We start from the raw sequence: 27142 nt of genomic DNA, 5'->3' as shown, positions 1-27142 counted from the left end.
CTGAGCTGTTTGAATATTTGCTGAGTGAGCAGAGCTACTGATCATTGCTAACTGCACCTCTGCAAGCCTCTGCCCAAAGGTATTTTCTGTCTTGCTGTAGGAACACACTAGACCGTTGTTTAGGAAAGTCATAAGCCCCTGGAATCACCCTCAACAAATGATGGAGAAGGAGTAGGTAGACAAATACCCCTATCTGCTCCCCTGAGGGATGATTAACTCTGAGGCATGTCCTATACTGACTCCCAGAGTCCCTGATGGAATTGCCCTTCAGTTTCCCACAGGAATAACCATATAGATAACCCACTCTTCCGATAGGTCCCTCCCTGCCCTGTCTCACTTCCTGACTCCCTGCTGGTGTTTCTGGGATCATTTCCCAAATGTAGGACTTGCACGAAAGTCCTTTTCTGAAGCCTTGTTTATGGAAAAGTCACCCAAGACCCATGGTCAGCAGGAGTCAGGCCAGCAAGCTAATTAAGAAGTTTGGAGCTTGCCCTGAAGAGGATGTGTGGAGGCAAAATAAGTAGTAGAGTGACATGATTTATACTTTTATAAGCTCATTCTGGATGCTACACAGAGAATATATTTGAGGAAGGTGATTTTAAGGAAGTCAGAGGAGCTGGGGAACACTTGTGGTAATTCCAGTGAGAGAGAACGATGATGTCAATGGAAGCGTGGCGATGGAGATGCAATAGCGTGGGTAGATTAATGAGATTTTCAGGAGCAGGGAACCCTAGCATGCAGTGAGTGAAGGAGAGTCAGGAATTAGGGATGGGCTTCGGGTTTCTGGGCTGCGCAGCTGAGAGGACAACTTGAATATCACCCAGGGGGAGAAGCAGGCTGAGGGGGAGGGAGAGAATAAATTCACTCCAGTGTGTTAGTCTGAGCTGCCTGTGATTTGTGGAAGTAAAGGTTTTTGTCAAGAAGCTTAATATCACCCATATTTTTGAGAGAGCTACTCCATCCCCAGGCATCAATCTTTTCCCCTCCCTCACCACTCTGCTATAAAAGATTGACTAACTCACTGCCACTCTTCCATTTTTTTCAAATACTGTACTGATCCGGAGAGCAAGGCGAAATTTTATCTACAAAGAAATAGTCAAAGAATCTGGAGTCAGAAATAGCTTCAAATACTTTTGTTTTTTTGCGATTCTTTAAAACCTCTCTTTCTCTGTATAACTAGTAAGAATTGTAAATTGATAAGATTTCTGGAACTATTAGGAAACGGCGTATTTCCACTCCCCAGATGATTTTTTCTAGCTAGCAGAAGTTTAACTCATCGCAGTAATACCACTCAGCCAGTCCCCATACAAAGTGAATGCAAAAATGAAGACTAACTTTGATAAAGACTAGGGAAAATGGACTACAAAAGCCAGTTTGAACATTTCACATCTGCAAATGGATACCTGTGATTTGTGACTAGAGATCATCTGTCAAGATGAAACACATATTCCCTAGACTTGAGAACTTAAACATGAAGAAAACAGAGTTATTGCAGGAAAGATGAATTACGAATTCACACACACCCAAGCAGACACACACTAAAAATACACATGCACATATGTAATAGAAAAACCTCTCTTACATATTACTAATTCTCCCAATATGTGAAAAGACAGTTTTTTAATTGAGGATAATTCAGAGTTGTTCCTACAAACAAGTCCATGAAAATTGCTTCTACTTTTTGTTAACTTTCATCAACTTTTCATTTCTGCTCTTAATTTTCTATGGTCTTAAAAAATACATGAATAACTACTTCAAATTGTTTCTGAACAGGCTGAGAGAGGTGGTTCATGCCAATAATCCCAGTACTTTGGAAGGCCAGGACAGGTGGATCATCTGAGGTCAGGAGATCAAGACCAGCCTGGCCAATACAGTGAAACCCTGTCTCTACCAAAAATACAAAAATTAGCCAGGTGTGGTGGTGTGTGCCTGTAATCCCATCTACTTAGGAGGCTGAAGCAGAAAAATTGTATCAGAACAGTGTAGACATGTAGACAGATACTGACAGGAATAAGGTTTTGTGATAACTTTTTGGTTACCTGAAGCATTTATGAATACAGGTAAGTCCATGGCTATGTAATACAATGTTGAAGTCTCCATTGGCTTGACTTCCAAATTAGTGCTTTACTAAACTCAGTGTCAGTGTATGTACACCTACTTGGTCTGTGTCTTTTGTACTATGAAACATATTTTAACTATGAAATGAATATTTTAAAGAATCACCTTGGGGCCAGACATGGTGGCCCATGCCTGTAATCCCAGTACTTTGGGAGGCCGAGGTGGGTGGATCACTTGAGGTCAGGAGTTCAACACAGCCTGGCCAACATATCAAAACCCCATCTTTACTAAAAATACAAAAATTAGCCAGGCATGGGGGCATGTGCCTGTAATCCCAGCTACTGCAGAGCCTGAGGCAGGAGAATCACTTGAACCTGGAGGCAGAGGTTTGAAATCATGTGACCTTACTGTATATTAAAACTATATGATCACATTTTTTTTCTACAGTAATAACTGCCCCCAACCTTGTAAAATCCTGGAGATAGTGGCCCTCTTAGTTCTTCTTAGAACTCTTCAAAATGCCAATAGGTTATCTTTGACAAATAGTCACTGTAAATTTAGATTTCTATTTAGTATATCTTGAGTTTATCTTCTGAAATGTAATACTGTCTTTTACTTCAAATATAGATGCATGAGTTTATTCATTTATTCGTTTATCCATATTCTTGCTTATTCAACCTCTGCTTCATTCCAGAAACAATTCAGGGAAATATTAATTACTTAAAATAATTTGTCTCTTACCAAAGACATTTTCTATTATCAGTTAATGTCATGAGAAGTGTAATCCTTTTACAATATTGAATCATATTATCCACAGTTCTGAAGTAAGGTTTTTCTAGAACTCAAGTGCTTGTTAAAAATTCACATTGCCAAATTTCTCTCCCCTTCTCTTGCCTGAGCAGACATTTTTTCCCTGATTGTCATAGATCCCATGGGTAATAGAAATTGGACATATAAGCAGTGGAATCATATACATGTCATTAGCCACACTTTAAAAACCAAGAAAAATGAATATACCTTTTATTCCATTTAATGTGTGCATTCCCTTGGTTTTTTTCCTTCCTTTAGAATCAAGGTGACTATAACATGGAGATGCTTCCTAATAGGTTACATATGCCTTCCTACCGAATTCTTACCTATGGCACTGACACCTCTGATAGCCTCCTCTTCTTTCTCCTTAGCTATCCCAAGCTCCAGTGTCCTCCCTTCAGCTCCCAGAGATGTGGTCCCTGTCTTGGTTTCCAGCCGGTTTGTCCGTCTCAGCTGGCGCCCACCTGCAGAAGCGAAAGGGAACGTTCAAACCTTCACGGTCTTTTTCTCCAGAGAAGGTGACAACAGGTAGGTGATGCTACCAATAAAATTCAACTTAATCTGTCATCTCTTTAAGTCAATACCATTGGGTAATGGCAGGAGGAGATCTTGGGCAGGAACTTTGGAGAGACTGTGAAATCTCTATTATGTCCTTCACTCATTTCCCATTGGAGATGTGCATTTTTAAAAAGCAGTGTTGTTGACACACTTGTAATCCCAGCACTTTGGGAGGCTAAGTTGGGTGGATCACCAGAGTTCAGGAGTTCGAGGCCAGCCTGACCAACATGGTGAAACCCTGTCTCTTCTAAAAATACAAAAAAGTAGATGGGCGTGGTGGTGTGCACCTGTCATCCTAGCTACTCGGGAGGATGAGGCAGGAGAATTGCTTGAACATGGGAAGCGGAGGTTGAAGTGAGCCGAGATTTTGCCACTGCACTCCAGCCTGGGCAACAAAGATGCCCCCATCAAAAAAAAAATGGTGAAGACACAGACATACCCATATTGCCTTATACTAAGATTATTCATTACTGTGAAGAAACAGGCATTTGTTTTAGTGTTATTTCTGCAACAATTTGTGATCTTATGATGCCTCCTAAGTTCCTTGGATTTCAGTGTGTGCAGCTGTGAAAACTGGAAGCAATGATTCTTGCCCAATCATCTTCATGTTTTTGCATGGATTTCCTGGAGGCACCTTAAATTCAACCTGCCCAAAACATACTCACTGTATTCTCTTTATGTATATTTTTCCTTTCTTTTCTTAGTTTATGTTGGTATCTTCCATCCTCATTGATCAAGCAAAAAATTCATGCCATGTTTTACTGACTGCTGCCTCCCAACACTACATTCCTCATGAATTCTTGTCAGCTTTACCTTGGCCACAGCTCAGCCATGCTTCCTTTATTCTGTTATTTTCAACATCTTTACCTGATCTCTGGGAATCACTCCTCACCTGCCAATCTATCTTCCTCACTGTTTGTAGTTATCTTTTTGAAATACAGTTTTGATCACTCACTCCACTGCCCCAAAGTGTGACTGTTCTTAAATACAATAAAATTACTATACAAAGACATGTACATGGAACTTCAGATTTCTTTCAATGGAAGTCTAGCCCCAGTCTATCCTTATGTATATCTATCTGTATGGATATATGTAAAAGTATGGTTTCTATAATCTGTAATGGTTAAAAATTTTTCACTCAAGTCACAAGAGCTAGATTTGAAAATGGTCCTATTTATCAAATTGTGATGTTTCTGTGTTTAATAATGTATTAAATATGAATAATACTTTTTTTGCTAGAAGGAATAAAAGGAAGATAAATTCTACCTGTTAGCATTGCTATGAGAACTGAGGGAATTCAGGCAAACAATTCAGGGCAGTCCCTCCACACAGGCAGAATGGAAGGACTCAGAATAGTGTGAGCTCTGAGACAATGTGGAAAAGAAGCTGAAATTAAGGCTCAAAGAATAGGAAGAAGGAGGATGAGGAAAAGAAAGGGAAGGAGTAGGGGAAGGAGAAATTGTTGAAATTTCTGTTTGAGTGAAACATTTATTTTCATAATTGTTTACAGGCCTGCTTATCATACAGTTTTGTCCTTTCCTCTTCTATTGAACTTCTTCTTATCTTTCAATTCTAAGCATCAATGTACCCCCTTGGCTACTCGCTCCCATGGTTATACCGTGAACCTTGACAACACCAATCACTGCAACCTCTCATGATCTGAGTTTCAAATCATATTCTTGCCTCACTCTCCAGACTCTTGTCTTAGTATCCTTTATTTAGAACTCTGAATACAACGAAACTTTGATTTCACGGAGACCTGCAATCCGTTGATCCTATCCCTTATCTTTCCTGTTTATCTTCACTTATTCCATAGCTACAATTCCATAGCCAGTAAACACAGCAATTAAATACTTGCTGAATTGCATCAACGTTTTGCCTGCTACTCTCATTTCATATTACTTGCTTAGCAAAATCCAACTCAAGTAAATGTAACTTTCTACCTACTCTTTACTTGTTCTCTTGTAGCTGAATATAGCTCGAGGAAAAGGTATAACTGGGATAATTCGTCTCACTTTAAATTCATAGCGACTAATCTCATGTTGCCCATTAATGCTACTGGCAATTATACTACATTTATCAGACAGCTTCTCTCACATACACTACTAATGATATTTCATGCCTTTTTCTCTCTTCTCAAATCTCCAAAACTGCACCCTTTCCCCCACTCTTAGCTGACCTTGATTTTAATTTCATGTAATATAAGAAGGGGAATTCTACATGCTTTCATATGTGACATTATTTTTCACCCACGTGTGTCTTTAAGCATATAATCTGTCTTTCCTCAAATTTCCATAAAACAACTGCCTGTACTCTTTAAAGCCAAACCTTCGCTAGTGCACAAGATCCCATTTTTTCTTATAAAAGAGCAAATCTTCAGCCATTCTTTCTCTCTTCTGTATCATCAGTTCTTCCCCCTAAGGTGAATTACGTCTATCAGCACGTCAGCATGTAGTTGGATCTTCCATTACAACAAATTCTGCTTCAATCTCACTTTTCTTTCCTCTACCACTCCATGCTCTGTTCTCTTTCATAGGAACATTCCTTGAATTGTCTAACTTCACTCCAATATCTTACATCATATTCCAATAATGATTTTGTCCCTAGAATGTAATAGCAACTGCTCTTATCAAAGTTCACCAATAACCTCCTGTTGCTAACCCAGTAGTCAATTCCTAGTCTTCACATTACTTGAGCAGTCAGCAAATTTTGTCACATTTGATCCTTTTTCCTTTGGTGAGACTCATTCTTCACTCAGTTTTCTATTGCACATGCTCTCCTCATTCTACTCTGGCTGCTTATTTTCAGGCTCTTTTTACTTTTTACTACCAGTTTCTCTGATCTGTACGTATCAAATTGCTTCAGGACTCAAGCCTTTAATCCACTTCTTGACTTTATATTCTGTGAATATGTTGATGTATTCCAAATTTGTATCTCTGGTCCTAACTTTTTTACCTGTAATCCATATTCATATACACATTTTCCTACTTGATTTATCAACGTCAATGTCCCATGGGCATCTAAGACTTATGAACAAAACCAAACACCTGTTATCCTTCAACCCCAATGCCTCCTCACCAAATAATTTATCATTCCAGAGTTCCCCCCACCTTTGAAATCTTCATATTTCTCATTAATCAGGCCAAAATCATTGGAATATTTCTTAGCTCTTAATTAATTCTTAATTCTTATTAAGGAATCCATCATCAAGTCTTGGCAATACCATCAAAATATATCTTGAATTCATGAAATAATATACCAGATTTTGTTATAAAATAATACTGGAAGACTGGCTATGATTTTATATTCTGAGCTGAGTTATGGGAATAAAGCAATTCATCATATTATTCTGCCTAATTTTATATTGTTTAAATTTTCATGATAAACAATTAAAATCAATAAAGAAATAAAAACAAAACATGGCCAGGCACGGTGGCTCATGCCTGTAATTCCAGCACTTTGGGAGGCCGAGGCAGGTGGATCATCTGAGGTCAAGAGTTTGAGACCAGCCTGGTCAATATGGTGAAACCCCGTTTTCACTAAACATACAAAAATCAGCTGGGCGTGGTGGCACGCACCTGTAATCCTGGCTACTTAGGATGCTGAGGCAGGGGAATTGTTTGAACCTGGGAGGTGGAGGTAGCAGTGAGCCGAGATCATGCCACTGCACTCCAGCCTGGGTGACAAAGCAAGACTCTGTCTCAGAAAAAAATAAAATAAAATAAAAAATAAAAAAATAAAAACAGAAACAAAACGTATACTGAGTCTTACCACTTCTTACCCCCTCCTTAAGTACAACTAAGTCTTATTGGAACTACTGCAGTAATCTCCTTAGTCTAATCTTACCATAGCAGCTGGAGTAAACCTTTTAAAGCATAAGTTAGAGTATGTCATTCTTCTGCTTCAAAACCCTGTGATGACTGTTTGTCTCATTCACAGAATTAGTAGAAGTCCTTGTTCTTGTCTCTTGTTACCTCTCTAACCTCATCACGTAGCACTTTCCTTATGTTTCCTAAATATCCAAGAATCCGCCTCTTTTGAGATCTTTACGCTTGCTCTTCAGTGTGCCTAGGATGTTCTTCTCCTCAGAGATCCACATGGATCATTCCCTAATTTCTACCAAATCTTTGCTGCAATGTCAAATTCTCATGGAAGTCTTTCCTGACCTCTGGCACTCCCTATGTACTTCTTATTCTTATTTTTCTCCATAGCCTTTATTACCTTCTACTTACAAATTTTGTTTCCCTAATCCCCTTTCTCCTCACCAGAATGTAATCTTCCTATGGGCAAGGCTGCTTTATCTTCTTTATCCACTGAGCTATTTTTCGACTTGATGCCTTAACTGAAATGTCAGTTACTGTGTGGAACTCTCTATAGTCCTCCAACTCAGAATTCACCAATTTCGCCTTTAGCTCACCCCTTCATTTTGATTACATTACTGTTATGGCCTTTGCCACCTTTAATCAAGTTTGAGGTTTGGTTGAGTACATGTGTATTTCTTTTCCTGATGATTGAGACTACATCGTAGTCATAATTTCATGCTTAAGTGTCCAGTATCATGCCTCATGTAAACACACTGATCAGAACTGATATGGTGGAGTAGGCAGAGAGATATGATATTTTTGATAGTTTTTTTTTTTTACCAAATAAAATAAATTGTGTTACTGAGGAGGATGAATAAGCTGACTACAGTTAAATAAAAACTTTAATTCCAAAAAAGTCGATATTAAAATTTTATTCTAATATCTCCATTTATTTTGATTTTTCTGACTCTCCACTAGAGCCATAAAATATGCCACTGTCTCTGAGCTGTGATGTTTGCTTGTTCATGTAGGTTTATTTAGCTGCTTGACACCATACCTTTCTAAAAGATATTGAATTTAACATTTCTCTCAGATTAGCAATAACTTTGTCAGGAAAGTTATTCTAACTCAGATCATCACGAATCTTTCTGACTGGTTAATGGTGTAGATAATGCAAGTGCCATACTTCACATCTTTTTATCCAACCCCTTGGGGTGCTTTTATTTCCTAAGTTAAAGAGCAGCATATATTCCAAAACATGAAAGATAGAATTTGCAGTGAAGTAATTGCTTCGTAGATATCTAGCTATCCCCTCTTAGTACCTAAAAATCATTAGGAATGAAAAGTGATCTCTGAGATCATAGTCTAACTTCCTGCTACCTAAACATTCAGAGACCAATGCTCAGAGGAAAGTCTCATGCCCAAGGCCACAGTTTTATCATCAACAGTGACAGCAAGCATTTATTGGGCATTTACTATGCCAGATACCAGGCTAAACATCTTACATAAAGTATGTTTACCAAGATGAGACTTAAAGAAGAAGTTTATACTTCCATTATACAGCTAGTAAGTAGTAGAACTAGAATTTAGTGCAGCCCATAGTCCAAAGCAGGCACTCTCAATCCCACTTTCATCTTGCTTCCTTAGTGGATTAACCTGGCAGAGAACTAAATGTTCTTGAGATTTATAGAATTATGACATGCAATTCTTTTATATGTTTCTTTCCAATAACTTTTTGACTTAATGGCTAAGTTGATTTGCATTATACATTTACCGGTAATAAAACACACTAGTGAGTTTTTATTGTATTTCTTTTGAGAGGTGAGGTCTTGCTATGTTGCTCAGGATAGATGCAGTGGTGTCATCATAGTTCATTTGCAGCCTCAAACTTCTGGGATCAATGGATTCTCCCACCTCAGCCTCCTGAGTAGCTAGGACTACAGGTGCATGCCGCCACACCTGGCTAAGTTTGTGTATTTTATATATATATATATATATATATATATATATATATATATATATATATATCACATTATACTTCTCATTTGTAACTAGAATGACTTATGAAGTGTAACACAGTAGAGCCAAAATGTTAAGGCTATGTGGCTGTGGAATTGAACTGCCTGGGTTCAAATCCTGGCTTGGTATTTTACCATCTGTGTGGCTTTGGGCCAATTACTAGTGACTTTGTTTTCTCATGTGGAATAGTAATAGTATCTGATGTATAAGGTTGTGATGAGTATTAAATGAAGTTAAATAAAAGCACCTGAAACACTTGCTGTTTGTTTGGTGTCCACCCAAAACATTTCATTCTTATTAGCTAGTGCCATGTGCAAATCATCATATGGGCTTAAAATTAAAATAACTGAAATACAAGGGTGTTTCTTAGCTCTTATTTAGAGAAGACTTTATTACTTTCACAAGCATTCACCCATTTGATCCTCAGATAAGGTATTTATGATGATCTCCATTTCACAAATGAGTATGCCTTTCTCTGTTCAGAAAGACTGAAAAATATTGCTAAGAAACCACACAAATAGTAAATATTAGAACTGGGATTTCAATGCCAGGTTTCTAGTCCAGTGATCTCTTCACTGTGCCATACAAAGTGAAAGACATTTTCTGAAAAAGCTCCATATAAAGTACAGTGGGAGTGCAGATGAGAGAATTAAAACACTTTTTATGAGCATCATTCAATTTAATCCTCACAATAGCACTGTGAGGTAGGCAGATAAGGTACCGGTATCTCCATTTTGCAAATGAAGCAGAGAAGCCTCCAAGATAGCCCCTGACTTGCTCAAGGTCACACACTGTTTTATGGCAGAACAAAGGCTGAACTAGTTGTTCCAACTTGCAGCAACATATATATGCTTCACATTGCTTTATGCTGTCTCAGAAAACCTCTGCTCACTGTTCAGGATTAGAAACCAGCTTTTTATGATTGACATGGAGGATTCCTTTTGGAATTCATGGTATATTACATTTTCAACGTGGTGTTTACATATTCTTTCCCCACTCTTCAGAGTTAAGGACTCTGCAGCTGATGGAGCTTGTTATCCATGAGGGAGCATATTGTGATAGAAAGAGAACAAGACTCAGAATCGTAAGCATGACATTCTGGCCCTGGCTTAAAGCTTGGCAAAGTTAGCCTTCTTCTTAGAGCCCCACTCTACTTCTCTGTAAAATATAAAATCATGGTCCTGTACCTCAAATTTTTTTTTAATTCATTGAATGAGAGAATAGTGATTTTATTTCTCCAGTGGACTTAATGCATATTCAAAAATGAAACATGCCATCCACAAATGTCATATAGAAATTAACAAATGTTGAATGCGAGTTGACTATATGTCCATGTCCAGCAGCGTATTGAAAATGGAAGGGAACCCAGCAGATTCTCTGGAAGCAGTTCATCTTGAAAGGTTCATCTTACTGATAAATGTGTAACCACACACTGAGTTAAGAGCTTTAGTGGAAAGGAACATGCTTCTGGGAGAGCATTTATGAAATGTGTGCATGATGTCTATGTCATAATCAGATCTACATTTTGAAAAGATGGCCGTGACTAGAAAGTGGAAACTAGAGCAGAGGTCAGCCAGGTGAGTGCCAGAGCCATTTAGCAGGCTATTACAGAAGTGCAAACAAAAGATGATGGTAGCTTGGTCTAAGGGTATGTCAGTGGAGATGAAGCAGTGGAGAGAACTTTGTAGATATTTACGGGGCAAAACTGACAGGACTGGATGATGCATTGCACGTGAATGGTGAGGGAGAAGGGGTTGTCAAGGACAGTCACTTGGTTTCTGGTATATTCCAGTGTAGAGATGATTGTGTAATTTGCTGAGATTAGGATGCTGGAAAAGGTCCATATTTGAAATGAAGATCATAAATTCAGTTTTAAACAAGTTGTACTTTACATACCTTTACAACACTCAAATGAGAATGTCAAGAAGGACCTTGGAAATAGGAATCTGGAACTCAGAGGAGAAGATTGGGACAGAGATATTTATCAGGAGTGTGTCAGCATATGGATGCTCACTACAGCTAGAGAAGGGCAAGATGGTCCATCCCAAGAAAACAGAATGAGAAGAGAACCCAGAACTCAGTCACATTTATCATGGGGATAGAGGCTGAAACTAAACAAAATAAGAATTTGAAATCAAAATCTGTTTTATCCCAACTCCCAAAATATAGCATTTTATTTGCAGTTACAATAGCTATTTGTTATGTAACTAGTCTCACTTGTGTATTAATGTTGAAGCAGAGATTATAGGAAAGCACCTTTTTAAAAAGCTCATTCCTAGATTTATCCTTTTCAACAATTCGAGAAAAAAAAAAATTTAACCAAAACTTAGTGGAAATACCTCTAACCAAGAAGACCCATTTCCAGTCTTCATTATGCTTTATCTGGCAGTGAAACATCTTGAAACTTTTCTAAGATAGCATTGATTTCCAAACCTGTGGTTTTAGGGTAAAAAGGAATGTGACATTTGAGTGGTTATCACTTTTATCACTCTGCTATCACTTTGAGTCCTATTTCATTAAACACCATATTTCAGTTCTCAAATCTTTTAATTGTTATAACATTCTGGCATTCACTAAAGAAATAAGGAATGAAAGTAGAACAGATAAAAAGGAGATGCTAAAAGTCTTTCCACTAAGAATAACATAACTCCTTCTCTACAAAGGAATGTTAATGTAACTCTTCCTCCTGAAGCAACTAATTAAGTATTTGACACCTCAAGGCAGCATTTGTTGCTCAACTCACAAGTTGTAACTAAATGTTAACACTCTGAGGCACTTAGGCAAGATAATACACATTTACTAAAAATGCGTGTTAGAGACTTGCTACAAATGATACACTAAGATGCAGAATCATGTTTAATCTGTAAACTCTACTTCTGAAATGTAAAAATAGAAGTGAATTCAGCTAACACAAACACACATGGATATAGGACATTTTCTATTTTCTATTCCTAATGAAAAGTGTTAGAGTAGTGAGGTTTCTTTGAGTAGATCCCACTCTCTCAGTTTTCAAATAATGAAATCGAGACCCAGGAAGGTGAAGTGACATGCCAAAGATGACCGAAATAAATGGGGATGGAACATGGATTAGAATCCAATTTTCTAGGCATTTCTAAGGTCCCATTATATGGAGATTTTCTGTAATTATTCTCTTTTAGTTTCACGTTTATTTTAAAAATTATGAGCCCCAGCAACATAGCCATTTTTTACGCTCAGTGAATCTATATGCTAAGTGTGAATAAAATATAAATGGAATATGGCTTCTCTTTTTAAATAATTTACAATCAAGTCAAAGAAACATGCATGTCCGTTAATACAATGTGATACATAATACACTAGATGTATAAACCAAAAGCAACGAAAACACAAAAGAGATCATTTAATGGTACTGGGTTCGAAGACATAAGGGTAGGAAGTTTCAGGTAAACATTTCTTTTGAATTGGTTTCCAATTTGGTTTCATTTGAAACAAGCTTTTGCCAGAGTCAGAAGTGTGAGTCAAGAGAAGGTAACTCCAGGCTCATCATACTGGTCATTAGAGAAATGCAAATCAAAACCACAATGAGATACCATCTCACACCAGTTAGCATGGCGATCATTTAAAAGTCAAGAAACAACAGATGCTGGAGAGGATATGGAGAAATAGGAATACTTTTACACTGTTGGTGGGAGTGTAAATTAGTTCAGCCATTGTGGAAGACAGTGTGGCGATTCCTCAAGGATCTAGAACCAGAAATAACATTTGACCCAGCAATCCCTTTACTGGGTATATACCCAAAGGATTATAAATCATTCTACTGTAAAGACACATGCACACATATGTTTATTGTAGCAATGTTCACAATAGCAAAGAATTAGAACCAACCCAAATGCCCATCAATGATAGACTGGATCAAGAAAATGTGGCACATATACACCATGGAATACTATGCAGCCATAAAAAAAAGATAACTTCATGTCCTTTGCAGGGACATGGATGAAGCTGGAAACCATCATTCTCAGCAAACTAATATAAGAACAGAAGACCAAACACCACATGTTCTTACTCATAACTGGGAATTGAACAGTGAGAGCACATGGACGCAGAGAGGGAAACATCACACACCGGGGTCTGTCTGGGGGCAGGGGGCTAGGGGAGGGGTAGTATTAGGAGAAATACCAAATGTAGACGGTGGGTTGATGCGTGCAGCAAACCACCATGGCACGTATATACCTATGTAACAAATCTGTACGTTCTGCACATGTATCCCAGAACTTTAATAAAAGAAAAAGAAACAAAAAAAGAAAAAAAAAAAAAAAGAAAAGCAAAATAAGAAAAGGCAGAGAAGCTGACATGGACATAGGGGTTCTGGGGCAGCATGGATCATCACAGATGACTGTGCAAAGCTTTGGGCCACATCGTGAAGGTCTTTGAACCTTGTTCCATGGAGGTGAGATAATATTAACCTAGAATGGCAGCTAGCACAAGGTTGTGGGCATGGAGTTGACAGGTTATGTGTGTTAAAAGGGTATCTTTGTCAATAGATGATAGCAAAAACTGAGACGACTAATGGCAAAACACTAGAAAAAGCTATTATTATAATGCAATACATTTAAGCGCCAACTAAAGCAGGGACCAGTTCTAGGCACAGGAGAATATACTCTACCCAGAATTAGGTCTCAATGTAAATTGCAGACTGGTACATCCCATGTTGCCATGCTTGACTTCATGCTTCAAAAGATGTCAGTGCTTAAGAGTTACAACAGGGACTGATCTGAGTAAAGCAGGAACATTATTGTTAGTGGGTCAAAGGATATGCTTTTAGAATAGAAATAGCTATTTTCCAAGACACTTTAACCAGGTAACTCCAAGTTCTTAAAATTAGAATTCATGAAAAATAAATGTTTCTTATTAACTAACTCTTCTTATAGCCTCCTTGTAAAAGTCAAAGTGGACAAGTTGTCTACACACTTTTTAGCATGAGGAGTCAGACTTTATATATTTGATGCTCTATGTGAATTTTCATTGAGTAAATTTACAGTGAATGGATTCAGGCCGGCACAAGTGACTTGATTCCTTTACTTTAAGCCACTTATCCTGAATTTGGCTTAACTCCCCCACACTGCCAACTTAGGGGGAAAGGAATGAAGTAAAGAAGCTTTGTCTGAAAATCCATCTAGTGTTATAGATCATGACTCTGAGTGTTGCATATTTTAAGGTAATTATGCCTTCAGATTCATAGGACAGAACATCACTGAGAGGGAGGAGGCTTGGGGTCCCTGCTGCTTTTACAGGGGTTGCTAATGCAGTGAGAGGTGGAACAATCCAAGTTTACCCAAAAATTGGGTAAACTTGTCATATTCACTGTTCTCTTTTCTTCAGAACCCAGTGTGCTTATCTGCCCATTTACAGAGGAGTGTGAACTACATTGAGCAGAGAGGAAACCCCCTTAATTACTGCTTCATGGAAAATTTACTTTAGGTGGTTAGTGTTGGTCTGTAGTGGAACCAGAGAAATCCCACATAATAAACTGCCCTTCCAAACTCAGATGTTACTTACTTGTTGGGAAATGGTTTGCCATGTTTTGTTTACAGCTATTAAAGCCTGGGAAGGGTGATTAAAAACTTCGTAAGAATCCTTGGGGCTAGAACTGATCAAATCTGTGAAGGACAACATGGCAGAAAATGCCATTTTCTCAATATGCTTTTGTATAACCCTAGCAATTTGACGTCACCCCAGTAAAACCCAGGGAAGCCACACAGCAGTTTGGTAGCAGACACTCAGCCACCAGTAGGGACATCAGATACCATAAGACTATCGAGCTGTACTGTGGAACTCAGGGAACTCCTATTTCTTCTCAGTGTCCCTCAGAGAGCAAAGTTTCCAGCCCTTTAAAAATGATTGTTTTCATTATTGGAACTTGTTCAATGTCTGTAGTTATGCTCACTCTCTTTGTTTTGACTTCATCTTTGCAAACAAAATTAATAAGATAGAAAATATCAAAAAAGATTTTTTTGGGGGGTGGGCAGGCCCCAAGGTCAGTGAAACCTATCTGTATAGTTTGTTCTATATGATTATACCTCTCATTAATTTATGTCCTCAGATTCCTGGTTTTAAATACTTTGTTGAAAAGTCTCCTTCTTGGATGCAATAGGATTTATTTCTTATGAAGTTGTGGTGGTATTTTGTTATTATAAAATAATAGCAGTGACTGCCATTATGACATAATCCATATTAAGTGTCAGGTGCTATGTATTTCGCTTTAGATGTTTGACCTACAGCATTTCATTTAATTCTTTCAGATATTGTGATACAAACATTTTTATAGCATGTATGTTGTACTTGAGAAATCTGGGGCTCAGAAAGTTTAATGTGAAGGCCAGAAACAGCCCCCCAGACTTGCCCCAGTCCAGAACTACTTACTCCGTAGTCTACATAGGGTTTTTTTTTTTTTTTCTGAAGTTTTTTTTTTTTTTTTTTTTTTTAAAAAAAGACAAGGTCTTACTTTGTCACCCAGGCTGGAGTGTAATGGCATGATCTCAGCTCATGGCAACCTCTGCCCCTGGGCTCAAGCGATTCTCATGCCTCAGCCACCCGAGTAGCTAGAATTACAAGTTCATGCTACCATGCCTGACTAATTTTGGTATTTTTTCTAAAGAGAATGTTTCACCACATTGGCCAAGCTGGTCTTGAACTCCTGGCCTCAAGTGATCTGCCCGCCTCGGCCTCCCAAAGCGCTGGGACTACAGGCGTGAGCCACCATGCCTGGCCTACATAGTGTTTAGATGCCAATTCCCTTTGATATTAGCAGATTTCTGGAAAGTGGCACATAAAGTTGAAATGGTTAGATAAAACCATGCTTTAACACCACTAAGAGCCTGCATTGTGGAAACCAGTGGTCAACCCGGGGCAGAACTAGCAACTGATTAGAGGCTGAACCATAGAGTTCTCTTGGAGGTGTATTTACATAGTAAGCACAGTGCATTTGCCTGGGTTCTATTTTATAGATCGATACCATGGAAGCATTTTCTAAAGATGCTTTGTTTATTCTTTAAGACTGAGAAAGTAAGAATTGTCCATGTCAATGAATACATTTATATATAATTTTTTATGAATTATTAATTTTGGATACTTTTTGGAGGCTCATGAAGATTATTAAATCTGCCCCATTATGAAGTCCAACATCCTCTTTTTTATGTGATGTTTTCATTTCATGATCTTGGACATTTTTACCTAGACATGTGCAAATTTTCCTGCCTCTCTTTCCTTTAAAATATACCTGTTCAGCAAAAGACATAAACAGATACTTCTCAAAAGAAGACACACAAACAGCCAACAAACATATGAAAAAAGTGTTCAGCATCACTAATCATCAGAAATGCAAATCAAAACCAAAATGAGATATCATTCCACATCAGTCAGAATGGCTGTTACTAAAAAAAATAAAATAAAACAATAGATGCTGGCGAGGCTGCGGAGAAAAGGGAATGCTTATACACTATTGGGAGAAATACAAATTTATTACTTTAGGCACTATGGAAAGCAATTAGGAGATTTCTGAAAGAACTTAAAACAAATCCACAATTTAGCCCAGCAATCCCATTAACTGGTATAGATCCAAAATAAATTAAATAATTCTACCAAAAACAAGCATGCACTAATATATTCTGGATAAAGAAAATGTGGTACATATATACCATGGAATACTGTGCAGCCATAAAAAGGAATGAAGTTACTTCCTTTGCAACAACATGGATGCAGTTGGGGGCCATAATCTTAAATAAATTAATGCAGGAACAGAAAACCATATACTATATGTTCTCACTTATAAGTAGGAGCTTAACATTGAGTACTCAGGGACATATAGATGGCAACAGTAGACATGGGACTGTCAGATAGGAGGGAGGGAAGGAGGAGGTCAAGGATTGAAAACTGTTGCATACTATACTTACTACCTGGTCGTGACAGGATCAATCATACCTCAAACCTCAGCATCACACAATATACCCATGTAACAAATTTTCACATGTACCCCAGAATCTAAAATAATGAAATTATTTAAAAAATAAAATTAAAGTACAGAAGAGTACCTGTTGAAAGGGTTATGGCTAGCATGACCCGGAACACAGTTATTTCATCCAATTTATTTCGTACTTGTAAGAATAAAGTAAATTATGAAAGCTGCCCTTCCTTATAGATACCAAAGGTGTTTGACAGGCAAATCTGACCTTTGATAACAACGTTGCTTGAAGGTCTAGAAAAGATGCTATGAAATGATTCATAGCAAATGATAGACAAATTCATCCTCTCAGCAGTCTCTGAGTGCTCATTGTCCCTTTTTCCCCTCATGTCTTTTATCCAAAGTTCCCATGATCCAAAGAAGTTCCTTATTTTTCCACTATTGTTGAATGATATCATTACTAGATTTAGAGGATGAAGTTCCAGATTTCATTCTTAAATGTGATACCCACTAACTGTGAAGCCTTTGAATAAATCATGTTGCTTTTCTAAATCTCACTTTCTATATGTAAAACAATGATAACGAAACCACCCTATCTGTATCAGTAAGCTACCTGAGGCACTGTGTATAAAAATTCTTCTGCTAAAAAAATAAATAGCAAGATTCCCTATCTCCATGTGCTCAATCTCTGTAAGTTACATACAGCAAGGCATACAATTCTTTTATGAGGGTTTGCTTTTAAAAAGCAACTTGCTGACCTAAATGATCTTAATTTGGTAGAATATAGCAGTGTGGTGTGTGGCAAATGGGAGCATTGTTCCATATTTCTTAGGCTTACCTACTTTAGATTACTGTTTAATCTCATCCAGACCTCTACTCTTCTAGAAGTCAGAATTCAGCCTTCCAGAAACTTCACACTGCACTTCTAAAAGAATACCTAAACTTCAGGCTATATCCAGATTCATACAGGGTTCTTTTTCTCTATTGTGGTAACACATGTCTTTCATTTTACAATTTTAACTATTTTTTTTGTTTTTGTTTTTGTTTTGTTGTTGTTGTTGTTGTTGAGACGGAGACTCGCTCTGTCGCCCAGGCTGGAGTGCTGTGGCCGGATCTCAGCTCACTGCAAGCTCCGCCTCCCGGGTTTACGCCATTCTCCTGCCTCAGCCTCCCGAGTAGCTGGGACTACAGGCGCCCGCCTAGTTTTTTGTATTTTTTTAGTAGAGACGGGGTTTCACCGTGTTAGCCAGGATGGTCTCGATCTCCTGACATCGTGATCCGCCCGTGTCGGCCTCCCAAAGTGCTGGGATTACAGGCTTGAGCCACCGCGCCAGGCCCATTTTTAACTATTTGTAAGTGTACAGTTGTATGATATTAGTGCATGTGCCTTGTTGTGCTACCATCACCACCATCTGTCCACAGAATTTTTCGTTATCTCCAATTAAAATTCTTTACCTATTCAACACTAACGTCCCATTCTCCCATCACTTAGCTCCTGGCAACTACTCAGGGTGCATATTTTAAAATATTAGCAGTGCTAGATAAAATAATGCTAACTCCTATAACAAATAAGCCCTAAAATATATAATGGCTCAAAACTATTTCTGACTCTAGAAGGTATGGAAGGGATGTTACTGATTGTCAGGCAGTTCTTTTCCCAGTTCTTCTCTAGAATTATTACAAATTTTGATTTTTCCATCATCCCCAATATGGCTTCTAAGGTCATCATACTTCCCTACCTCAAGACAACAGGTGAAGGAAGAGAACATGGTGAATTACCCATGTGCAGTTTATTTTAGGCCAGGCCTGGAATCAGCACACATCACATCACATACACTCAATCTCTTGCTGCGACTCAGTCACATGGCCTCAACTAGACTTCAGGGAAGCCGGGAAATATGGTTTAGTACATGAAGAAGAAATTTTGGGTTTGAGGATAAGCCAGCCAGTCTCTGCCATCAGTTATATTAAGAGTGTAGATATGCCTAGGAATCATCATTCATTCATGCACTTAGAACTTTTACTTTTTGAAAATCTAATTTTCCCTGGCAGAAAAAGATATTTCATTTTAAATATGTCCAAAACCAAAACATATCTGAATGGCATAATTAAAGTGTACATATAATTCCACTGAGAAGCAAGAGATATTATCTAGATATAGAAACCTTGAGAAACAATTGAGAAGCTTAGAGGAAGTCACTTCTTCACTCAGTTAAATCAGCTAAATGTCCAATGAGGACATCTAGAATGTTCAGAAGCTCTAGAATTGTGTGTGTCCTTAAAGAATACTTCAATAGTTATCATTTCTAAAATGTCAGCATCCATATCCAAAAGGTTTGTCATCTCTTAATATGCACTATAAATGCAACCATGATCAGTAGATTAATTCATTAGTTTGCAACACTGAGGAAGTTTTTAGTTGATAAATGTATTGATATTGAACACATATAGATGTGGCTTGAAGAGCAAAACAAACAGGCGTATGTTACGGTTTCTGTTCACGCAGGAAGGAATCTACTTCCTTTCACTAATTGCACTTAAAGTAACCACAGGGACTCAGGCTCCATACATAGAACACTTAGCATCTGCGTTTTCCTTTCACACAATGAAAGAAAATGCATAAATGCATTTGTTGGCAATACTGACAAAGACCGATTTGTGGAATAATTGAAACCTTGATTTCTGTCATTAGCCGGATGTTTACAAAACCCATCTTCCTGTCTACATTCCAGATGTTTCTCCTTATTTTAATAGCTCTTTGTTTTTCATGGGTTTTGAATTCCAAATTTTAAAGTGTCAAGCAAAAAGACTTTAGTTTGCAAGTTTCATGGAGAATGACATAAGCTTAAACTCCCCAGAATTCTTGCAACATTTATCTGTAGGTCCTTCCAATGAGCTTATTTTCTGTAGAAAGCCTGAGGTCTTGAATGATGTCCTAGAGTCAACATTAGATGACTGAGCAACCCTGTGGTTCACCTCACTACTCTTGCACATCAGATACAAATTTTGGCAGGAAGTATTCTTTTTGGAATAATCTTTCTCTGCAACTTTGATTTCTCAGGGAACGAGCGTTGAATACAACACAGCCTGGGTCCCTTCAGCTCACCGTGGGAAACCTGAAGCCAGAAGCCATGTACACCTTTCGAGTTGTGGCTTACAATGAATGGGGACCGGGAGAGAGTTCTCAACCCATCAAGGTGGCCACACAGCCTGAGTGTGAGTATGAAAAGAAACGGGCCACATTTAGAAAGTGTTTATTTTCCTCTGCAGTATCCTTGAATTCTTTCACAGAACCTTTGCGAGGTGACAAAAATGCAAGAACGTTTCTTTTAAGTAACCTATGTAACTCAAGGACTTTTAAAAGTAAGATGACTTGTTAATAGAATGGCCTCTTCACTTAGGCCATGTACCGTAATGGCAAATTAACCTCTATAAAGGCCTAATTTATCTATGCAGTCTACATATTCATTTCCTAAGAAAGTGATCTACTCTGCCTGACAGTATTGTAGCATCATCGTTGGGTTTCAGCCTCTTCTGTTGAATTTTCAGATCTTTTGAATTTGTAAAGAGTGTAACATCAAAGGTAAAAGAACAATAGCATATAACTTCTAAATCCAGGGACTAATTTAAAAGCATAAACACGCACCATATGCACTGAAAAAGCTACTAAAAGCAAATTGAGACTTGAGGAATATGATAATCTCTTTTGTATAATCTCATTTTCCTCTACCTTGAATGACTAGATTCAGCTATTTTTTTTTTCACAAAGTAAAGCAGCTGAATGTTCTTTGATCAACATATAATTCAATGATTTCTACTTTGATAAAGGAAGAGCTCCAAAATTACATATTGAAAACTATTTCTGTATTTGACAAAATTTTGTTTTTTCTTGTGCATTTCAAATGTTTTTTGACAAGGTTAGTTGCTGATGAGCCATTCGCCAAATTTGTTTTGTTTCGTATTTAAAAAAATTGGAATTTAAAATCAAAATGAAATGCATGGCTACTTGTTAAACTGCCTTATGTTAAACATCTAACTGCTCCTATTTCCTTTTTATATAAATAAATTTATAATGATATTTTGTTTTCCTCTTCATTTTACGTGAAACTGTATTTAACTTCAAAATCACCTCTTGTATTTTGGGAATAAGGTGAAGTAGAGATTGGAAATATTTTAACTGGTAATTGTGAGAGAGTAACCTTTGTATTCTGTCACTTCTTGGGTGGTTTCAATCAGCATGTCAAAGAAGAGAGAACAGGAGATACAGTCTGAGTGCACTTTCGACAGAATCTCCATCCTTTATTTCATTTGGCCAGGGCTACAGACACAGGATGATAACAAATCAGAATAAAGTATTAATTGAAGGGAGGGAAGAGGGCTAAGCTGTACAATAGTACAAATTTTGCCTCACAGAAATAAAAGCTCAGCAACTTCAAAAGCATAGTCATGTTGAGGTTACAGACAATTATTTGGAAATGCAGGCCCCCAGGCATAATAATAATTTGTAGGATCCAAATAATTTCTGTTTGCAAAGTAAAACCACAGGGGCACATTGTTAAAAATTATGAACATTATGGGATGGCTACAGCAGAACATTAGGCCTTGCACAACTTCCCTCTTTGCTGTCCACGGAGCTGGTCCTGCTCCCAGATTTCTCTTCTGGACAATTTTTTGTTGCTGTACTGAGTTAAATCACTAGACAGTGCAAATTTCCCCTTCATAATGTCTATAGTAACATAATATTTCAGTCTTCTTTTTTTATTTTTGGGACAGAGTCTCACTCTGTTGTCCAGGCTGGAGTGCAGTGACACAATCTCAGCTCATTGCAACCTCCGCCTCCCGGGTTCAAGTGATTCCCAGTTAATTTTTGTATTTGTAGTAGAGACAAGCTATCACCATGTTGGTCAGGCTGGTCTTGAACTCCTGACCTCAAATGATGCCCCTGCCTCAGCCTCCCAATGTGCTAAGATTACAGGCATGAGCCACTGCGCCCAGCCCAACATTTGAGTCTTCAATTGCTTTAATGACTTTCTCTTCATAGATCATCTATGTAAAATCAATAACATTTATGACCATTTTGTATTTTTGATTAAAAACAAATTAAGATAGATATATATCTTATATATATATATTATATATATATATATCTCACACTCTATATATGTTATATGCCATGTGGTAGATAGGTCAGCAGTTTAAAAACTTAAAGAAACTCTTGGTAAATTTTCTAATACTGGAACTAACTTTAAAAGCATGCTCATTTTCAAAAGATCAAATCTCTGTGAATTAACTGAATTTTTCATCTCCTAGTTATAAATTATCATACAATTGTTATACTGTACTTTTCAGAGCTGACTAGTCATGATTACATTGCACTTCTGATAAAAATCCTGGTTGGTTAACCTTGCTTTGTAAGAATGAGCATTTTTTTTTTCTTTGATCAATACTATTGTTTCTAAGCATTCAGCTCAAAAAAGCAATTTTCAGCGTTTTAATTTTTTTTGTTTTTTTTAACACCAACATTCCCAAGCCAAGGGACAGTAAAGTGTTTTCCTTTTTGACACTGGCTAACAACACTCATTCCATAAAAAATTATAAAAAAAATAAAAAACTATGATACAATAATACAATATATTCTGCTTTTTTAAATATAATTAAGTTAAAAAGAATAATGATTGTATCACACATATGGCCTTAACTTTGTAAAACACAAACAATGACATAACTCAATTCATAAGTATGTTTAATGAACATTTATTATATTTCTAACACTGTTTCAGGCTGCATGAGGCATGTTAGAAAAGCATACGTGATGTTTCCTGACTTTTTAATGATTGCCATTCTAACTGGTGTGAGATGGTATCTCATTGTGGTTTTGATTTGCATTTCTCTGATGGCCAGTGATGATGAGCATTTTTTCATGTGTCTGTTGGCTGTATGAATGTCTTCTTTTGAGAAATGTCTGTTCATGTCCTTTGCCCACTTTTTGATGGGGTTGTTTGTTTTTTTCTTGTAAATTTGTTTGAGTTCTTTGTAGGTTCTGGATATTAGCCAACAGGTGCTGGAGAGGATGTGGAGAAATAGGAACACTTTTACACTGTTGGTGGGATTGTAAACTAGTTCAACCATTATGGAAAACAGTATGGCGATTCCTCAAGGATCTAGAACTAGATGTACCATATGACCCAGCCATCCCATTACTGGGTATATACCCAAAGGATTATAAATTATGCTGCTATAAAGACACATGCACACGTATGTTTATTGCAGCACTATTCACAATAGCAAAGACTTGGAATCAACCCAAATGTCCATCAGTGACAGATTGGATTAAGAAAATGTGGCACATATACACCATGGAATACTATGCAGCCATAAAAAAGGATGAGTTTGAGTCCTTTGTAGGGACTTGGATGCAGCTGGAATCCATCATTCTTAGCAAACTATCACAAGAACAGAAAACCAAACACCGCATGTTCTCACTCATAGGTGGGAACTGAACAATGAGATCACTCGGACTCAGGAACATCACACACCGGGGCCTATCATGGGGAGGGGGGAGGGGGGAGGGATTGCATTGGGAGTTATACCTGATGTAAATGACGAGTTGATGGGTGCAGCACAGCAACATGGCACAAGTATACATATGTAACAAACCTGCACGTTATGCACATGTACCCTACAACTTAAAGTATAATAATAATAAATAAATTAAAAAAAATTTAAAAATTAAAAATAAATAAATAAAATGAAAGGTCACATAAAAAAAAAAAAGAAAAGCATACGTGAATAATAAAGCAGCAGTATTTATGGATCTCAGCAGATTTGGGGGGAAGCAAATATTTTAAATATGCAACAATAACAAAACAACTCAAGTAGGGGAACTTATAAGAAGTTGGTAAATGGAATACAAACAATCTGAGTCACAGATTTGCTTGTGGGCCCGTGACCTGTGATGGCTGCAACATATTACCTAGTTAATTTCTTATGCCCAAATTGTACTGCATCCACCTCCTCCAATCAGTCTTGTAATCCAGTTACAATGACAGCAACCTCTATGCTTTATATATCACACATTCCTTCCCATTCAGAAAGCAGTGTGAAATATGTGTGCAGAGGACCTCACTGGACCCAAGTCTCTATAAGCATTTACTTTGCTTAATTATTAGCGTAAATGATAAGGTACACAATAACAAAAGCATAATTGAATAAAACATGTTGATTGTTGGTATTGTTGTCACATATAAATTATATTCTCTAAGAAATGAAAATGAAGAATCTTTCTGCTTTAGAAACATGATGCAGCCATGAGTTTTTTTCATTAATGGCAGCAATAACAGCCTTAGAATGCTAACCATATTTTGGCCTTTAGTAACAGCATTGTTCTATTAAATTACCCATTTTCTTACCAATATATGAAATAAGAAGAATTTCTTTTGCAGATCACTGTTTTATTTGCACTATAACTTGATTCTGTTTCATTGAACATTGCCATTGGATAATTCATCCCTTACTGAGTAGATAAGTAGTTAGGAATAAAGTAGCCTGCATAAACAAGATATTCAGAATATCCTTTACATGTGCAAAAGAGTTAGCCAATCCTTCAATTCGTGTGTATTGAGTACTGCTAAACTCACTTGCCGTCTTTCTTACAGACATTAGAATAAATAAATAATATTATCATAAGTGATAGGCATTGCATGTGTATTTTATCTTCTGTTGGTAACATAAAATGCCATTTTGGCAATTTGAAAGTATTTCTAGGATAAGGAGCACTTACTTCATCTTCTCCAAGCCCGCTCAGTAAGACACCAATTACTGAAGAAGATGGAATATACCAGAGATCGTATGGCTCCTTTCCATTCCTTTTCTTTCCCATTCCTTCCTCCCATGCTCCTTCCCACCATCCTTCTTCCCACCATCCTTCCCTCTTTGCTATAAGCCCATCTTTCTGTCGTTAAGAGAAAATGTGAGGGCTATTTTATTACTTCGCTAGACTATCAGAATTTAGAGGCAAGATCAAGTTAAAGAAAACATTTTCATCAATATCTCTTTTCTGACAAAATGATCTTATCTTTTGAAAATGGGTCTCAGGTGAGTATGTGTTTGGTTGCTGCTTTTATCAATGTTTTTCCAAATGTGATGTGGTAATTGTACACTAAAATTACATAGCTTGTATACAAATTGAATTTCAAGTTTTTCATATTATTTGAAAATATCAGCTCTATTATACAAACCACATTCGCAAAGAATAAAACTGATGGAAAATATGTCTGAAATATAAATCAGCCCGTAACTGTTTCTAAAAGTGCATACATTTTGTGGTAATCATTTAAAGAGATCAGCAGCCCAAGATCCAGTTTATGAAATAATCGCTCGAAATAGAAAGGCTTGATTTATATGAAGGTTTGTGTCCCCTGATGATATCTTCCTTTTGCTAAACCCTTGCCCATTCTCACTGCCTTTATGATGTATAATTTCTCTACCGTATTATCAGCCAGGATTTAAGTCCCTGTCTGCTTAAGACTCGTCTAATCTTTTCATACCACATGTGGAGATTTTTTGAATTATTATTTGCAGTCCTTTAAGATCCTGTTAAGGCAGTTTAATCATAAAGGATGTTAAAATGGACCACATACTGGCTTGAGGGCTTGAGTTAGAATCAGAAGCCTATTTGCAAGACCACAACTCAATTATCTACAAAACTCTTTTATATTTAAGAGTTGTAAGTAATATTTTTAATCTATTATATTCTTTACACTAAAAAGATGAGTGAAAGCAACCCACCAAGTTGAGTGACTTTAGAATATATTATCTAGAGGAATAGCCGTATTTGCTTCTTTCTTCCTTCATGAGATTTTAAAAATTCTAATAGGGCTCTACTTGTATGGTTGTTAGGAAGAGAACAGAGAAGTTCAAATAATGTCTCTGAACATTACTACCTGTACCCTAGGGCAAGTTTGTCAATCATTGAGACCAGTTTCCTGAACTATAAATGGGAGTATCATTTCTTCTTCTTCTTCCTAAGTTGCAAAAATGAAATATGATAACACATGGGCAGTCACTGTGTCTTGCCTGGCATCTCAATTTAAAAAAAAGAGAAAAGCTCCCTGACTCAATGGGATCAAATAAGAACATAATTTCAACTGCTCTACATTTACAAACAAAGTGGGATACTCACCAGGGTAATCAATTGGGTAAATAAGGCTAATATAATACCTCATTTATAGTTTAGAACTAGCTTGATCACTATACAGTCAGCACGTTTACATACTCTGTTACTCTCTCCCTAATTAACCTCTCCTTAACATTTGGCAGGCTGTTATAGATTGGCTTGTTTCAATTTTGAAGTCTTAAGAACAGAAAGTGCTACATGATCCCATAAGATGTATCACAGCATTGCCATTTTATAAATAAAGCCATGTGTCACTTAAGGAAGGATATATATTCCAGGAATTGCATCATTAATTGAGTTCATTTTTCTGAGAACATCATAGTGTCTTACACACACCTAGATGGTAGAGCCTACTACTCACCTGGGCTATATGGTGTAGCCTATCACTCCTAGGCTGCAAACCTGTACAGCATGTGACGGTACTGAATACTGTAGGCAATTATAACACAGTGGCAGATATTTGTATATCTGAGCATATCTAAACATAGAAAAGGTAATGCATTCCATTACAATGATATGATGGCAAGATGTCACTAGGTGATAGAAATTTTTCAACTTCATTATATTTTTATGGGACCACTTTGGTATATGTGGTCTGTTGCTGATCAAAACATTGTTACATGACACTTGGCTGTCGTTGCTTGGTTGATGCTGGTAGAATCTGGTTTGGGAAAGATATAAAATATCAGTTATATTTATTTAAGGACGGTTCCATAAATTAAGCAAACTAAGTTGATCACAGCTCTGTCTAGCTCATTACTTTTGTCACTTGATTTACAA

The 27142-nt window shown here is 37.2% G+C and overlaps 1 protein-coding gene across 2 annotated transcripts in view; it reads left to right on the top strand.

Annotated features, from left to right (window-relative positions):
- DCC (DCC netrin 1 receptor) overlaps positions 1 to 27142 on the top strand; it is a 1210743-nt gene that overhangs the window by 828376 nt on the left and 355225 nt on the right. For both annotated transcript variants that reach the window (XM_028837901.2, XM_028837898.2), the window contains exons 8-9: positions 3240 to 3396; positions 20249 to 20403. In XM_028837901.2, the coding sequence (XP_028693734.2) occupies positions 3240 to 3396; positions 20249 to 20403 (312 nt within the window). The remainder of the gene's footprint in view (positions 1 to 3239; positions 3397 to 20248; positions 20404 to 27142) is intronic.

The sequence above is a fragment of the Macaca mulatta genome, chromosome 18 (assembly GCF_049350105.2).
Source record: "Macaca mulatta isolate MMU2019108-1 chromosome 18, T2T-MMU8v2.0, whole genome shotgun sequence".
In the NCBI taxonomy this organism is placed as follows: Eukaryota; Metazoa; Chordata; class Mammalia; order Primates; family Cercopithecidae; genus Macaca; species Macaca mulatta.
This window is presented reverse-complemented; position numbering and strand designations above follow the sequence as displayed.